Source organism: Lathamus discolor, chromosome 3 (genome assembly GCF_037157495.1).
Source record: "Lathamus discolor isolate bLatDis1 chromosome 3, bLatDis1.hap1, whole genome shotgun sequence".
Taxonomy (NCBI): Eukaryota; Metazoa; Chordata; class Aves; order Psittaciformes; family Psittacidae; genus Lathamus; species Lathamus discolor.
Window position 1 is genome coordinate 124,700,836 of NC_088886.1, and position 18,401 is coordinate 124,719,236.

At 40.9% G+C, this 18,401-nt stretch overlaps 1 protein-coding gene across 3 annotated transcripts in view; it reads right to left on the reverse strand.

The window, feature by feature from the left end:
- Positions 1–6,534: 6,534 nt before the first annotated feature.
- RALB (RAS like proto-oncogene B) overlaps positions 6,535–18,401 on the reverse strand; it is a 74,461-nt gene continuing 62,594 nt past the window's right edge. For all 3 annotated transcript variants that reach the window (XM_065671500.1, XM_065671498.1, XM_065671499.1), the window contains 4 exons: positions 16,374–16,530; positions 13,106–13,314; positions 10,510–10,687; positions 6,535–8,419 (listed from right to left, as the gene is read on the reverse strand). In XM_065671500.1, the coding sequence (XP_065527572.1) occupies positions 8,300–8,419; positions 10,510–10,687; positions 13,106–13,314; positions 16,374–16,487 (621 nt within the window). In that variant the 5' untranslated portion in view covers positions 16,488–16,530 and the 3' untranslated portion in view covers positions 6,535–8,299. The remainder of the gene's footprint in view (positions 8,420–10,509; positions 10,688–13,105; positions 13,315–16,373; positions 16,531–18,401) is intronic.

The window sequence follows — 18,401 nt, forward strand, 5'->3', positions numbered from 1 at the left end:
AGCCCTGGACATTGCATCTGCTTGATTATTCACTAGAAATTAGCGTTAAACAAATGCTGTAAACCTGAAACCAAATTGGAGAGGATTCAGATACAGCTCTTCCTACCTTCTGATAGGGCAGCGGGTGGAAAGCAGTCTGTATCATGCACAAACTCCACATGCTTTCCTCTTTCAGGAGAGGATCCATATCATCATAAGTTTTCAACAGGTACAGAGGACAGGTCATCTGCTGTCCTGCAACTGCAGAAGAGGCACAAACTGCAGAACTGCACTGTGTTAAAGGTGCATTTGAGCACTGACCCATTTTTGTTCATCTGCCATGGGAGAGACATGTGGAAACATTGTGGTTTGATGGATTTGATTAAAAATATGCTAATGAATAAAGAAAATTAAGTGCATCCCTTGGGCTCCTGGCAAGCTGCCAAGACAGACACTGGGACCACCAACAGGGGGTCCTTATGCTTCAGCTTTTGCAATCCTTTGGATTCCTACAGCTGAGGATGGTGACCCAGCAGAAGTGGGGCTCAAAGTTGAGTGTTTTGCATGTCCTGCCTCCACTCCTCTCCAAATGCCACAATATTTTAACATTTGTGCCCCGGGTGCTGGAATCAGCAAGCACAAGAACATCTTTGTTTTCATTGAGAAAATACTACCATCATTGTTGAAGAAAGCAAGCTTCCAAACATGAAGCAAGTGTACTCAAAAGGCCTGGAAACAAAAAGACTGTGAAAGAGAACTCCAACTTCATTTTCTAAAGCATCTCATTATTTCTAAACCAAATACAGTTTTGGAGGCCTGACTTATGGTTTTCAAGCTCCTGAGGCAAAGCTGCAAATGTGGCCTTTATTCCCACGCAGGAGAAGCTCTGCTGGCCCTCCTCCCTCCATACTGTCCAGGGAGGGGAAGGGGAAAGGGAAAAAAAGAAAAAGGCAAATCAAACTAACTCAGACAGGCACAGTGTTACCCCTCTGCTCCACAACTGTTTGCTGCACTACTGTCACTCCTCAAACGGATTTACTGAAGGTACCACATAAAAAAAAAAAAGATCTAAACTGGCTGCATGGTTGAATGGTTGAATCACATACTCTATGTTCCTCAGGTAGGAAACAGCTTTTGTTAACAAAGTCTGAAGGTTCCAGCTCTCCTAGTGCTCATAAATCTTACTGTGGGAACTTGTTCTTTTCATAGCCTGAATCACTTTCTGTTGTCCTGCAGTCACCAGAGCTGAAACTGGAGCAGCTGACTGTAGCTGGGAACACAAGTGCCTGTCATCCAGTAGCACTGCTCAGTACCTAGTTGGAAAACAGTCACCAGTATTGAAAGGAAAGGAGGACTCTTAACTATAGTTAAGCTGTCTGAACTCAAGTAGAACTAGGATTGTTTGAAACCCTAGGGGTAAAGATGAACATCCAAGGACAAAGATCTAAGCAGGCCTACAAGATGGTGAAAACAGAGACCACAGAAAGAGATTCTTCTACATCTGACCAGGGCACTAACTATTATAGTTGTATTTAAAACTAAACACCTAATTCACCCTGCAGGCAACCTAGTAGGTTTTTGTTTTCATAGCTCCACCTTCCAAGCAGGAAACAAACTTTTAACTTCTGATTTCTGAATCCTGTCATTCTGGGCAAGGATACTTTGGTCAGGGAGGTCTTTGTCTGACCAGGATCATCTCTCTCAAGTTCTCATCAGCCTTTATAAAAATTGAAGAGCCAGCCAGCCTGCAGATTTGCTCCTAAAAGTTTCTTAGTTGGCATTGCCATGATGGATTTCATTTAGAAGCAAGAAAGTTTGGCTGCATTTTTTTTTTTAGCTAACTACCCCTTCGCCCAGTCCACAGTTGTTTTCCTTGTTTACACATACAAAAGTGTAACACCACCATTTTGTGGTGAGAGTAATCATGTTACAGAGCACTCTTACAGACCACAGGTTGAGAAACACTCATCCAAGCAGCAAGTTCAGTTTGTTGTATGTTTTCCTTTTAAAATAAAAACAGTACTATTAAAGAGTAGGGAGTAACTTTCCTTGTCTCTCAATACTACATGTATGTACAAGTTTGTCCTTTAATTTTTATATTTGGCCTATGAATGAAACCAACATGCATAAAGCCTCCAATACCCTGAACTCTAGACTTTAAAAACAAACTCTATAAATTCCTTTGATTAGATCAAAAACATGGCTCTGCCTCAACTAAAGCCAAGTGACAAAGCTCACTGAAGGGAACTTACTGTAAACTCTGGAGATTAATCAACTTTATCAGGAAGACAAGTAGAGCATATGGTCCCAGTCTCACCTCAGCATTTTACCTCCAACCCCCTTTGGAGTTATAAGGCTTAAGGGGCTATTTGCTGATACTTCCCTAGTAGATTCTATTCCCACAACAGACACTAAGTAGTTAGGGGGAAAGAGACACTGAGGGGGCGGGGTTAGGGGGAGTATATGTGTGTGTAATTAAATAGGATACTCTACATCCCTCTCCCGTTAAGACTTTCTATTTCAAAGAAAACACAGCATCTCCAGTCACCCTTAGAAACAGAATGTTTTGCTAAGTACTGCACAGTCCCATGGAACAACAAGTATTCTTTCTGGCATTCAAATCCATGCTCAGTGAGAAGAACAAACTTAAACTTGCAGTGCAAACTGGTTTAATGCCATAGAAATTGTAAGGCCACCATCCTCATGAGGAACTGGGTGTTCTGCAGCACACTGGAATGTTAAGGCAAGAATTGACATTAGCATGTGCAAAGAAAAAGAAATTTTTCATTTAGAACAAGGTCTCCTGCTTCATGAGAGGATCATATGGCAGAGTAACGAGAAAAGAAGAATCTAGTTCGAGTGTATTTTTACGTGTAATTCAGGTAGCAGGTTCATAGCAGCTACTCATATGCTCGTCTGAGCATGCTGAACAGCCCCTCTCCATGGTAGAGTTCCTAACTCTTAAAGCCACAAGATGGAGCCAACACTTCTCACAGGACGAGGTGCCCGTACTATCCCAGGAATCTTAGGAGCATTTAGCACACAGAACCACACTAGTTAAGTGTTCTGGCTGGGGCAGAACACAGGCAAGCACGGAGGCAGAAGCCAAGCTGTACGTGTGCAATCATTCTTCAGTCCCATCCTGCTATAACTTAAAGAAGGCCTGCTCCTCACCAGCATCCAGAGCATCTGAAGAAAAATGTGCCATTCTGCGCTTTGGGTACAGCTATGGGACACAGCTGTCCTCAGAACCATCTCCTGCCTCCTACACAACACTTTTCACACTACCTTTTTCTTCTGATGCAGCATATTAAGAAAAATTACTTTACTGAAAAGGAGTGCGACAGTGGTTTACATACCTATCTGAAACACAGGGCAAACACCACGTAAGATTATGTAAATTGCTGTAATCCTTGCCCAGAAGTCATCAGCTAGGATATGTTCTGCTTCCAACTTGTATGTGAGTAACAGCAGAAACTACACCTGAAATTTACTGTGAGTCCTATTGCTATGCAACTCCAAGTTAAGCAGCATAATAGAGCACTAAATCTGTTATGAACCATCCTGCCTCAGAGGCATCTCAGCTTCTCTACTGCAATTTGGTCATCACAAACCAACTAAGTGGAACCTGGCACTCTCAGAAGATTAAGAATCAATTTTTCCACACAATGTTGCTCATTCTGTTATTTGAGCCCTAAGACTAAAGAGGAAAGCAACTTTGTCATTTATACAGTTGATACAAGCTGTCTGATCCAATTAGGTTGTGGAAAATGAACTAGGAATGAATCAAACTACTGTACCAGTTTGGTCCCAAAACATATGCAGACTATTTCCGGAAAACTGATGACGAGGTCCTCAGTCACCTCCTCCTCCCCTCCTTTCCAGTCTGTAATATAAGTGTTACAGATTTGATACAAAGGTTACTTCCAGACACTTAAAAACCAGCAGTCATCTGGTTCAAGAATCTGCGGACTAGACATGCATTTAGAATGCTGTAAAAATCAGTAACAAACAAATATTGTGTCTGTTTTTCTTTTTATTATCAATAGTAATACAAATCAGTTGTATTAGCATGATAATGAAAAGTGACAAGTTTTAGACATAAAAAATGCTTGTGCAAGTTAGAGACAAAGCTCTGAAGAAAACAAATTTACATAGTATAGCATACATAGTTTAGAGGCAGTTTTATTAAATCTTGCAATCACAATCGTTTACACTAAACCTCTTCCTTGGTGTTATCTCTTAACACCTTCCCCTCCCAAGAGAAACACCTGCCATCCCCATGAAGTGTGGAAACTACAGTGAAAAATCAGAGCTTTTTTGTTTCTCTTCCCTCCTTCTCCCAATTATAAAGTCAACAGGAGGTGAACATTGCAACATATGCTTATAGCAATTAAAGAAAGCTTCTGTCTACATGAACTCTGAGTTGAATTGATAAACATTATCCTCTTTTTGAGGAAGAATCGATAAGCCTGTCAGCCCTAAGTACTCAGTTAGTAATTTGGAAAGCTTTAGAAAAAAGAAAAAAATATACTGGTATTTAGTTAGATGCTCTTCTTCCTGCATTTCGGACTACAGCTTTGTGCCTTAGACCTAAAGTAATCTTTAGCATTACATTAGCCAAATAGGGTTTAACTGGAACTTCACATGGTTACTAATATTTTAGGGAAATTTAACGCCCCGCAAACAAACGCATTCTTCTCTTCATCAAGCCAAATGTTCACCTAGTAATTGCAGTAAAAACATATTAGTCTATCTAGAACACATACAGCACAAGTCACTGAAGATGTGCTCATCCTGCATCTGTACCCAGATCTGGAGAGATGCTCCTCCAAAAAGAGGAGGAAGTCTGCCTCTGCACTCCTAGTCGTTAGCCTGCTTTTTTCATATACTTACCCCCCATTATAATGGGTGCTTTTCTCACAGATGTTTGTTCAAACCAGAATACTGAGGCACTTGAACATTAACACCTAAGCTGCATATGGAAGACTGCATGTAGCCATAAACAGCTCCCTGCCATTGTTAAACCATTACACAATAATAATTTTTGAATGCTTAAGTGCAAGTGCATAGTCAAGTCTTATATGACCTCCAGCTTCAAATATCCAGTTACTTCCCTACAGCAATGCTTCAGAAAGATTTAAAAGCACATTATACTGAATAAAAGAAGTCTTGGTCTTTAATTACCTAACATGCAAAGGCTGCTGGGATATATCACCTTCAATACAGCCTCTAGTTATCTCAGCTACATTGCATGGCTAGCAGGCAGCCACAAATGCCCTCCTTACTAAAGTCTTCTGTGTTCGATGTACCTGATGTACAAGTACTCATTTAGATTAGAAACCAAAGCTCCATTTACTCTGCTCACAGGAAGCCCTCAAGTCCAAAGGAAGCATTTCTTTGTGCCATCTTTTACTCACTCTAGTCAACCCACCTGATACTGATGTCCACTGATGTTCACTGAAGCAGACCTGGAAGTCATTCAAGGGTCCTCCAATCATATTGCCCCTATTTAGAAGGTTATACTTAGGCACTTCCATGATATGAGGTGGAGGCAACAGGGTTCCAGTCCAGCAGAGCAGTTTTATTGTCTTCCTGGTACAAGTCAGAACACCTGTTGCCCACTGTGATGAAGTAGCCAAGGTAGCTGCCTTGTTTATCATGTTTTCAGCTGTAACTGGAAAGTTAAACTGAAGTAGATCACAAGTACAGAAGAGGAATACTGAAGAGCTGCAGTATTTAGTCCGCAGGCTCAGTCCTTCTGGAAAAAGTAAACAAGCGCAGAACACTGAAGAGATGCAGTATCAACCCATAAAGCAGCAAACACCTTTTTCCAAATAAATCCACCTCAGTGGTGGAGTTTTATCAGTTGGAAAAAAAATAACCTGAGTGAGAACAACATGTGGACTATAGGAGACTCATGGGAGACTATTCTCTGAGTAGAAATTAAATCTGGCCTATCAAATACTGTAAGGTACCTTAAGACTAAAGAGATCAATCATCAAGGCATGCAAGTTTCTTGAGCCGATATAGCTGTGCTGGTCATTTGCTGAGTTCATAATTCATACAGCAAGGTAAGTTTAGTTCTGTTAGGCACATTTTACAATCAGCCTCGGAGGGGCTTGACCTAGATAAGCTTGTCATGGGAATTCAACTGTTGTTTATCCTTTAGGTTAATTAAGGACTTAACCTTTAGGTCTCAACTAAAACTAAACCTAAGTGAGTTGTCTTCCTCTAGGGGACATGGATTTGCTGTATGCACAATATACACTCAATTTTCTTTAGACATGGAAGCTCAAGAGGAAACACTTTGTTACACTGTAATACTTTGTTAGACATGTTACAGCTTCAAGTGCCCCATTAGGTGCTTAGGCTTTAGACACAGATGATAGAGCTCAAGTGACAAGTTCTACCAGCAGGCTCCGGTATTGTCAAGTTGGCTTTGTAATACCAATAAACTACAGTGTTCAAAGAGAAGTATTTCCAGAATTGGTTACCATTCTTTCTGCCCATACAAGATAACATTAACAAAAAAGGAATTTAACTTGACAAGGATGAAGATTACAGCACCTTTTATTTAGTACAGTTTCCCCAATTCAATGTGTTGCCTGACAAGTTGAACTAGTTATGGAAGACAATGAGTTTGCAATAAGTCCCTGTGAAACCTCAAGCCAACAGAGGTTCTGGTATCTAGCACATCTCTTTTTTCAAAGTTCAGAGGTGGAATGCACAAGAGCAATCTAGTACATGTGAAAAAATGTTTTTCAAACTCAAATTGCAATACTAAGTACTGAACAGTATTCACTACTCATCCACTTCAAGAAGAAACTATTTGTTAATTTAGCTCTGCAGTGTACTTTACTGAACAACCACACAGCATACTCCTTTAACCAAGTAACTGCGTTCCAAGAACCCAGTTAAGCAAAATTCACCCTACTCCTTCAAAACAGAAGATAACCATAATTCATTGATAGACTCCACAAGAGACAGTTACTTTCCACAGTGACAGAAGTGGGGGTTTTTTGGCAACTGTACTTAAGCTGGAACAGAAAGATCAGTTTAGTCAGCTGACAGGAAGACCTAAGTACTGACTTTTCCATTTCTAAGCTGGGTTTTGTTGATCAATGTGATGACCAGCAAAACTCAACATGCATGCCCATGTGCTAGGTTGCTGTGCATCAGAAACAGTACATATAAAATTAACAATGATAACAGATGTGGCAGCTGCTTAACTTCATTTGCTTTGACACCATAACTCACTAGCCAGCTAATCATTGAGAGGTAGCATATATGCCTCACTTATTCCAAGACATGATTGTGTGATGTGACCCATTCTTACTCAATGTTTTTGTCTTCAGCAAGACAGGAGACAGATGCAGATATTCCCACTTTTCAACATTAGCACTAGTACTCCATATAAACAAAAAAGATTAAATCTACACTTTGATTTTCACTATTCCAGTACTGGGGAGGGGAGGATGATAGATGTAGCATGAGTTTAACTGAGTTTAGCCACCATATATGGGAGAAACCCAGGACAGCATCTGAAGGAGACGGTAACAATATTATTCCTTTTGTAGAAAGGCTTATAGTAATTTTCTCACCCCATACCGTTATAGTTTAAGGATAAGAAGACAGACCAAAATGGAATGCATCTAGCCACTATTTAAATAAATTTTTTGCATTGCCTAAATAAGTCTGAATTGAGTTCATAGGCTTGATTCATGAATGCTGTATTGACTAAACAGAACATGGAAGAAACTTTGAGTTGACTCTCAACTGTCAGTTGCTGTTTCTTACATGGAGTGTAGGGAAGAAGCCAGCAGATTTCAGTGTAAGAAGTGTAAGTAACAACTAACAGAAGATGGAGACTCAAACCCTTTATCAGATGTCAATCTAGTTTCTGCAGTTTGCAACATCAAGGAGGGCAGCAGCAGGGGGAGAAAAAAGTGTTTGAACCTGAACACCTGTGCTTGTTAAGGCTAGTAGAGGTTCAAGATAAACATATTCAGAGAAGCATTAACATGAACTAGGAAGAAATATAAAAGTTCTTTGTATAACCAAGCAGAAGGACTGTAGGTCTAAAATTGTCTACTTTTGAAAGACACTGGGAAGACAAAGCCTATTCAGTTTCAGTAGGCATAGGTTTTGTTGGATACCAGAAATGGTTTCAAAGTTCTGTTGTCACATTTTTAAGGTGTGATATGCAAAGCAAAAGATAAGGGAGTCAATACAGACTTCCTTTCATGAATCCAGCCCTATATCCTTAGTGGTATCTTATCCATGACACTTGCAGTTAGACATTCACAGTTCCCAAGCATCACAGTAAGCAACATCTTTCTTTAAAGCTTTTCTTGTTCTTGCCACTTTTCTTGCCATTCTTGTCTTTGTTTTCTGACATTTTCTTTGCTCTGATTTCTCTCATTAAGTCAAAGAATACCTAGGAGGGAAAAAATAAAGATTAAAACAAGATCTGTCACCAGAAAACAGATGAAACCCACTGTATTCAGCATCAAATACACATGCGGCACCACATTGCACCTAATACAGCAGAAGCAAGTCTAGACATAGATCCCAGTGACAAGCTCAATATCAGAATTATGCAGCATGTCAAATAGTGGCAAGAAGCACAATCTTACCTGGCTATCAAGTCATTCAACAGCCCTGTTTTAACAGCTTTTTATTGATTATCGATCTTGCAGAAAAGTAGCATTCTGAGTTCATGAGAATATTTATCTATGTATAGCAAGCACTTTCAGGTAAATAACTCTTGTAAACTATGCAAAGAAGTATATAGAGTCCCATCCTTTTCACACAGTTGCAAACACATTCTTCTCAGCAGTATTCTGCCTGATTTATAATAGAAAAGCTGCAGCATTCAAGTGACAGTGTGAGGCACAAAAAAAAAAAAAAAACAAACCCACAAACCTCAGACTATGTTATAGGAAAGATCAGCAAACATCATTACTCTGGTGTTTACCCTAAAGTTTTAGCTGATTTCACCCCTGTGCACCTGATATCTAGGTACATACCACCTCAGATGCAGAAGCTGTTTTACTGTAGAGAGGTATTAGAAAAAATGATTTTTCAAATTAGTGAACAAGAGATTAGTGTCAACTATAGAGTTATGCTTTTCTGGTTTTAATGGGGAACTACACAAGTCATATACTCAGAAGACCATGCTACTAATCAGAAATAGCTGACAATTCAAAACCCTCTTAAGTGTTTTCTTAATTCTGTTACAGTGTTAATGCACAATCACCACAATGGCCAATAACTTGTCTTAACACACACAAAGCAGTGCTTATGTAGAGAATAAGCAGTATGTCACATGAGCTAGTTAGATAAAACCTGAGCAAGCCTAGAGCACCACAGTAGTATACTCCATACACACAGCTAGATAGCTATTAAACCCAAATGATCAGAAAACTAGTCAAAGTATAAAGCAGGCTAGGCAGTTGCTAGTCATGAGACATCTCACCAGCAAATACAAGTCTAGGCTTTCATGTTTTACTACACCACCCAGTTTATGCATCTGACAGTGACTTACAAGTCAGAATGGTCCTTTACTAAGTTGAAAGCATGCCATGTCCCTTATAAGCAAAAGATCAACTCAGGAGTTTCATATACTCAATTTAACAAATGAGAGAAATAAGTAACATGCACAAACAGCATTTCCATTAGTAAACCAATATAGACTAGAAGAACAGGAAACTGGAAGAGCTTCAGTACAGCTAAATGTGTATGCTTTTTATCAAAGACAAAACTGCTCAATTTTAAATCTTTAAACAAATACAGGTTACCAAGCCACACCTTTGGAGTCCTTAGGGGGCTCAGGAGTAATTTCAGATCTTCAGTGGATTGGTGAAATAAAAAGGCACCCTCTTGAAAAAAAAAATAAAAATCTCTGCTACACACAGAATGAAGGGAAGGCTTGAAAATGTTTTTTTTTTGCCGTACTACTGGGCAAACACTTAAGTCATAATTCATCTCTTTCAGAATAACCCACCACAACTATTTATGCAAGAAACCAGCAGCAGAAACATAACTGTCCTAGACCAGCATGGGCAAGTCAAAACATACCAGGGGCACAGCAAAAAGTTCTTCCTGCAATTCAAAATAGTCTTAGCAGGAAACAAGAATGAAATCTCTAACATTAGCCACACTACACAGTTTTCAGGGAAGGGGAACAATTTACAAGTGTCTATAGCTTGCTGTTTATTGCTGTTATAATAATTGGACACAGCCTATAAATAAAGCATACTTAAGAGAATCCTTAAACTAAATGGAAAGCTATTGGTTCAGGTACAAGCAGTTAAAACAAGAAAACAACATTAACTTGCAACATGTCTCTGGTTCCTCTAAGCTAGGTATTTGCTTAAGTGTACACATTCCAGTAAGTTAATTCATTTTTTACAATCTATGCTTTCAGAAGCCCAACTGTGGATTTGCTTTTATCCCAGAAAGAGTCAAGAATTAGTCACTCAGCTACTAAACAGTAGCAATCTAATTGAATAGATGTTGCCTTACCTTATCTACATTCGCTCTAGTTTTGGCAGAGGTTTCTACGTACTGCACACCCCACTCTTCTGCCTTACTTCTAGCCTCTTCTACAGGCACTTGTCTGCGCTCTTCCAAGTCAGATTTGTTTCCTACTACCAGTAAAGGGATTTTATCCTCTTCAGCCTTCACACGCAGAATCTGTTCCCTAATGCATCAAGTATTCAAAATAACAATATCTGTGTCAGTAGTAGCAACAAAACCACACCATTATCAGGAATGGATAAAGTGGTCTGCACATTACTAGTGTTTACAACAGTACATAACAGTATATTTACCAACAGTTGAACACACACTTAGAATAATTTTCAAGTTTAACACATTATGCTAATAAAAGCCTCACACTTCCAGGAAAACAGTTTTACCATTTAGTTACTAACTCATCTCTAATAAGATTAGCATGACAGAAAAGCAACTCACAAGAGGAGTTCCCATCTGAAGAAGAATACAAGTGCCACGTTTGCCAAGTTTCACCTTGGCATTCAGTCACCATCTTCGATATCCCAGTCTATATCCCACTTCAGTACAGATCTGGGCAACATCAAGGATTTGCCAAGGCAGTAGACTGGGAACAGTGTAAGTAGCTAGCAGAGATAATTCTTAATGCATACCTAAACTTTACACAAAAGGAGTTACTAGCTAGTGCTGAACTAAAATGCTAGCAACCTTCCTCCTTCAAAGACTCCAAGAAAATATCTGAACCATCAGCATTAAGCTACCTATCCTCTGTCATTCTATCATATCATCTAGGACCCATCACATCATCTATCAATATCATACCATCATCATCAATATCATATTGATGATGATGATGATGATGATATGATCAATCTATCACATCGTATCATCAATATCATATCATGATATGACATGTCCGTCTCAATGTCTGTGCTATTACTGGAGTGAAACAGGTTGAAACCAGACTGACACATGTTGCTGCCCATCTAGGATACTGGAATAACTGTACCAGTCTAGTTACTTTTAGATAGCTTCATTTTGTTATGAGCAAGAGCCAAACTAGGCATGACCATGGCGCTACACCCCCTCATCCCAGAGTTACCACAGTATTTCAAATGCCTGCACTTTCCATCCACAAAGTAACTGAATGTATGTAGAGTACATAAGAATCTAAAATAGCATTAACACTGAAGCAGAAAATCTGCTGTTGCATTCAACTGTACCTTCACACATTTTCAGATTAGAGGCACCAAGAGCACACACTGAATGCATAGCATGAGAGCCAGGGATTAAAGACAAGCCCATAGTTCATTCAGTATTCAACTTCTTCTAATTTAAGAACTCTAGAAGTTAGAGAATCAATGCCAATAGCTCCACCTTCCTGGGGAAGGTTTTTCAAGGAGCTTTCAGGTCCTTCTTGCTCATCTTCAGGGCTAGCATTGCCTTTTTCACTGGAGTCTAAAACCAACACGCAGTTAACCTAGTCACAGAAGTCTGACAGAAAACACAAACTGCCAAGATAAACACTCCTACTCCTTTTCATCCAAAGCCTTAAGCCTTGGGTTTAACCTTCTATTTTGCTTAAGCACAAAAAAGCTAAAACTAAGACTGGCTACTTTCAAGTGTCTTTATGTTTTGGGATTTTTTTCCTAATTATATCCGACTTTTTTCTCCATCTTATGCTAGCAACAGTCCAAATACTCAGTTTTGCAGCACAACAACAGTTCAACCGCTTAACTCCTTTCAGTACTCCAGTTAGAGCAAACTAAGCAGAACAGCTCTGCAACATAAGGCAGACTGATAAAGAGCTTTTTTTCTGGCAAACACAGGGAACTCCTAACACTTCCCTACTTTTTGGCAAGTTTTATATCAAGTTTACAGCTGTCCTAGGGAATCTGTGGATTACACCTTCTACACTGAGGCAACAACTATTATCAAATAATCTTGCCCTGAAGAACCTGGCTACATGAATTCCAAGACCAGAATAATGGTATAACCCCCTTGTTTTTCTTTTATGCTACACAAGCAGTTTCTGTGCTCAATCTAGTGATTTTCACATCAGACTTGCTAATCCCAAGAACAAAAATGGAAGTGTTTATTACTACTGTGTGTCTTTCTAGGAATGCATCTGCCTACAATAGTACCACTTAGCTGCCAACCCTTGCTTGGCACCAATCCATACCTGAGAGTACAGACTAATCCTTCCTTTCCTTAGAGCACCTGCTTCTAGCAGTAAACAATACAGTGTCTGAAACCTGGCCAAAATGCAAGCTTAATTCTAGAAGCACTGCTCTAAGATAATTTCACATCCATGAAGACTGAAAATCGGCTTTAACACACATGTTTTAGGAGTTTAAGAATCTATTACTTGCCTGAAGTTACTGCTGGTGTAATGTACTCATAAGTTGCAGGCATGAAGACAATTAAAGCCAGAGGCTGGATACCAGGATTTACATTACCAGTTACTGAGAGCAAAATGGTTGGGTTGCCACTTTTATTGACCAAATGGTAGCAGACAAAAGGATGAAGAGTTGTAGCTTTTAAAAAGAGTTGACCAAGCAATATAGGAACCAAATAATACTCACTGCATGGAATAGAAACCACTTACCGAAACTCTGCTGTTGCTGTGAAAGATTCATGCTCTGTTATTGAGAAGACTAGAAGAAACCCTTCCCCACTCCGGAAATAGTTGTCTCTGATAGCAGCATAATCCTCCTGTCCTGCTGTATCCAGAATGTCTATCTGAACTTCTTCACCATCGAGAACTACCTTCTTTCTGTAGCTGTCAGCCTTGGTAGGTTCATAGTCTTCTACAAACTGAATATGATAAGTGATTAATGTTTAAAGTTACTGTCAAATGATCTCAGTATTTGTTCATATCTACCCCCTTTCACTGGAGCGTCATTTAAATTCCCCAAAACCTTCTCATAATTCAGCCAGCTACTAAGTTCCACCACTTTTTTACTGTGAAAAGCAAATTATTTAAGGATTTAATACATCAAAGAGCTAGTCTGCCTAGTCAAGAGAAGCTGTCTTGCTACAGAAATAATGGCCAGCAATTTCAGCTCAATTTAAGAGCCAAAGACAATATAAGCTACCAGCAATATGGTGGCATTATCTAGATCTCCACTTCAAGAAAAGATACTTGAGTGTACTTCAAATACAGGTATCTATATCATGTCCAACATAGCACAAGCAATCCAGGAGGTTCTTCAATTGTGTGGAAAGCAACTCCCTCCTGCAAGTGAGAGAAGAGCCGACAAAGAGAGGTGCCATGCTTGACCTCACACTCACCAGCAGAGAGGTCTGGCATCAAGAATCACAGAAAGGGCTTCTATATATGTCACTAACAAAAGACAGACTAGGGGTAACGTGGGCACTCTTTGGAAGGAAACAGGAGACCTAGCTACCCTGGATTTGGAGAAGGCAGAGGTTCTCAATGACTTCGCCTCAGTCTTCACTGGCAAATACTCTTACCACACCACTCAAGCCTTGGAAGGCAGATGCAGGGACTGTGAGAATGAAGACCTTAGGCCCACTGTAGGACAGGATCAGGCTAGAGATCATCTTACGAACCTGAATGTGCACAAGTCCATGGGGCCTGATGAAATCCACCTGTGGGTCCCAAAGGACCTGGCAAATGAAGTTGCTAAGCCACTGTCTATCATATTTGAAAAATCATGGCAGTCAGGTGAAGTTCCCAACGACTGGAAAAAGGGAAATATGACCCCCATTTTCAAGAAGAGGAAAATGGATGACCCAGGGAATTACAAACCAGCCAGTCTCACCGCTGTGCCTGGCAAAATCTTGGAGCAGATTCTCCTGGAAGGCATACTAAGGCACATGAAAAACAACAAGGTGCGTGGTGACAGCCAGCATGGCTTCACTAAGGGCGAATCATGCCTGATGAGTTTGGTGGCCATCTATGATGGGGCTACAGAGCTGATAGATAGGGGCAAAGGAGCTGATGTTATCTACCTGGACTTGTGCAAGGCATTCAACTCTATCCCACATGACATCTTTGTCTCCAAACTGGAGAAATATCAATTTGATGGATGAACCACTAAGTGGATAAAGAATTGGCTAGATAGTCACACTTCAAGTGTTGCAGTCAACAGCTCAATGTCCAACTGGAGATGGGTAATAAGTGGTGTCCCTCAGGGGTCACTGCTGGGACCCATCCTGTTCAAAATCTTCACTGGCAAAATGGACAGTGGGATTGAGTGTGCCCTCAGCAAGTTTGCTGATGACACCAAGCTGTGTGGTTCAGTTGACACACTGAAGGGAAGGAATGCCACCCAGAGGAGCCTTGACACGCTTATGAGGTGGGCTGATGCCAACCTCATGAAGTTCAACCAAGCCAAGTGCAAAGTCCTGCACCTGGACCTGGGCAATCCCAGGCCAGCTACAGGTTGGGCAGAGAAGAGATTCAGAGCAGCCCTGCAGAGAAAGATTTGGAGGGTGTTGGTCAACGAGAAACTGAACATGAGCCGGCAGCCCTGTGCGCTTACAGCCCAGAAAGCCAACCATATCCTGGGCTGCATCAAAAGAAGCGTGACCAGCAGGTCAAAGAAGGTGATCCTGCCCCTCTACTCTGCTCTCGTGAGACCCCAACTTGGAGTATTGTGTGCAGTTCTGGTGTCCAACATAAGGACATGGAACTGTTGGAACAAGTCCACAGGGGGCCACAAGGATCATCACGGGGGCTGAAGCACCTTCTGTATGAAAGCAGGCTGAGAAAGTTGGGGCTGTTCAGCCTGGAGAAGTGAAGGCTGCATGGAAACCTCATAGCAGCCTTCCAGTATCTGAAGGGGGCCTACAAGGATGCTGGAGAGGGACTCTTCATTAGGGACTGTGGTGATGGGATTAAACTCAAAACAGGGAAAGTTCAGATTAGATATAAGGAAAAAGTTCCTTACTGTGAGGGTGGCGAGGCACCAGAACAGGTTGCCCAGGGAAGCTGTGAATGCTCCATCCCTGGAAGTGTTAAAAGCCAGGTTGAACAGCGCCTTGGTTGACTTGGTCTACTGTGAGGTGTCTCTGCCCATGGCAGGGGGCATGGAACTAGATGATCTGAAGGTCCTTTCCAACCAAAACCATTCTATGATCTGAAGCTTCAACAGATATAGATGACAGCATCCAGCTGCTGAACATAAAAATCTGCTCCGTAATTAGACAGGCACGTACTTTAGGTCTGTTTAGTATTGATCAGACCCACAAAGCCACTGCCAGTTTCACATTCACTTCTGATGTGACAGAAGATGTCCAACATAGGCTCCTTCCTTAACTCCTTTCTCTTGGCCTCGAAGTACAACAAAAGGCATGAGCCCAATTAAACTGGCCTTCACTAATGACTATGTCATCTGTTCAGATACATTACTACAACAGCATGTGTTGACAGCTTATAGATAAATACTAGCTTCTGAATTACAGGATCTAGACAATACTAGTCTGGATTGTCTGATTTAGCTTCCTTTGTAGCAGTAGGAAAGCATTCATGCTAGAAGTATGCCTACATCATCTGGCTCTGAATGAGCTAGAATGCTCACTTCTGACTTGACCCTTAGTTGGCCTAAAAGAAACTGCAACAAAAGCAGAGTTCAATGCCAACTGCTAACAGCCTCCATACACTCAAACAAGAACATGCACATTATGCACGCGTTTTGAAGACTGTTCTTTCACTAGTAAGAATCAATTTTGCCACCCTTAGTCAAAGAGGTTCCCAAAAGACAACCCTCCCAGATTCCTACATCCCTCTCCTGCCAGGCAGGTCATCAGGACTTTTGCTATTTACATTTACCTTCCCTTTCCCACTAAAAAGTTTATGAAGTCGTACCTATTGGTACTTTAGAGTAGCTGAACTCAAAGCTACTTACCTCATCATACATAAACTGAAGAGTGAGTGCAGATTTGCCCACGCCTCCACTGCCAACCATAATTACTTTATGGAGGGCCAAGGAACTCTGGTTCTTGCTCTTGCTGGCAGCCATTGTCCTGCTTGCCACAGGTGAAATGCCAGGCAACAAATTAAATCTGCAGACAGAAGAAACAATCACCATTCATGACACTGATGACATCGTGGCAGCATGAAGGTAAAGCATCTAACTAGTGCTGAAAGATGAGGTTAAAACCCTGCCCAGCAAGTCTGAAGAATGGGTCATTTCGATGCACTAGCAAGCATTTTAGCCTGGAGAAGAGAAGGCTGCGTGGAGACCTCATAGCAGCCTTCCACTGTCTGAAGGGGGCCTACAAGGATGCTGGAGAGGGACTCTTCACTAGGGACTGCAGTGATTGAACCCATTACCCCTTGTCCTAACTTAAACGGGAAGTTTAGATTGGATATAACGAAGAAGTTCTTTACTGTAAGGGTGGTGAGGCACTGGAATGGGCTGGCCAGGGAAGTTGTGAATGCTCCATCACTGACAGTGTTCGAGGCCAGGCTGGACAGAGCCTTTGGTGGCATGGTTTAGTGGGAGGTGTCCCTGCCCATGGCAGGGGGGTTGGAACTAGATGATCTTGAGGTCCTTTCCAACCCTAACTATTCTATGATTCTAAACTGTGTCACTGATGCCTGAAGTATCAGTGGGACATGGTATTAGAACAAATAGCTTCTATTTATGACAAAACCATTAACAGAAGTGCCAAAAGTTTCTCAAAGCAGCTACTAGTTGAGCAAGGTATTCTTATTTGTAAACCCATGCTACACAACTGCTATCTAGAGCAGTTTACAAAGGCGGGGGGGGGGAAGGAAAACAAACTAACAACCAACACACTCTCAAACACAAAATTAAGTGGTTCTTATTGTTCTTGTTATAAGGCTTTATACATCTTTAAAATATTTCTTTAATGTTGGTGCAGCTTAGTTTCAAGCTGGAAGCAGAGCTTTACCTTAGGTCTGCTTATAGGTAAAAAGGTTACTTTTGAGATCTTCTCTACACAGGCTAAGAAAAAAGCAGAGACAGACAGTAAATTCTGGTAGGAACAAGTTGAAAAAGCTTCCAGAAGAAAGTCTTATGACATGGCACTAGCACTTATTTTATACTCTTTCTGCCTTTTGATGTTGCAAATCTAATTTGCTTTGGGGGGTGGAGGGGAATCCTGCTTTACTGAAGAAATTCTTAATCCCTGTTCTCCTGATGTTACAAAGCCATGAAAGAGTAAGCTTCAATAAACAAGTACGAGCTAATAAGCCTTTGTTTGTGTGTTACAAAAACAGTAATTAAATGCTGAAGACATCTTAAAAATAATACACTGGGGACAAAACCAGAAGTGACCAATACGAAAAGATTGTATCACTCATCAGGATTCCTACATACAAAAAAACCCTAGATGGGTATTCCAGAGATATGATGGCTTTAAGGGGGGTGCTAGGATAGCAACACTTTCATCCTCACAGCAGGACAACCAAGGGCCCCAGCTGTTTCTATCTTGGCAGAGTACTGTAAGAAGAACAGCAGACCATTCAGGAAACATCACTATCAGAATACTATCAGAAGGAGCTGTACCAGCCTTGATTTATAGCAGCATCCATTATTCCAGAAGTACAGAAGTAAGTGGCCTACAAGGAGCCTCAAATTTTCCAGGACATTACTTCAGAATGACAGCAGCATTGCCACACCACATCACCACATTCTACCAGATAGAGATACAAGACCTACAGTAGAAGTTTGAGTAGTATACTGGAAAAAACTTCAGGATAACTGTCTACCCTAAATAAAATTAACTAGAGACTAAAGAATTTACAACCTACTTACACCACACTTAGCCTGGAAGGGACCTTTGGATTTTGTCCAGTCCAAATCTCTCCCCTAAAGTAGTTTTATCCAAGCAGTCCAGTTTCTGTGCCTTGTGTTTTGAGGTTGACAATTCCATGACCAATCTAGGCAACCTGCCTTGGGGTACAC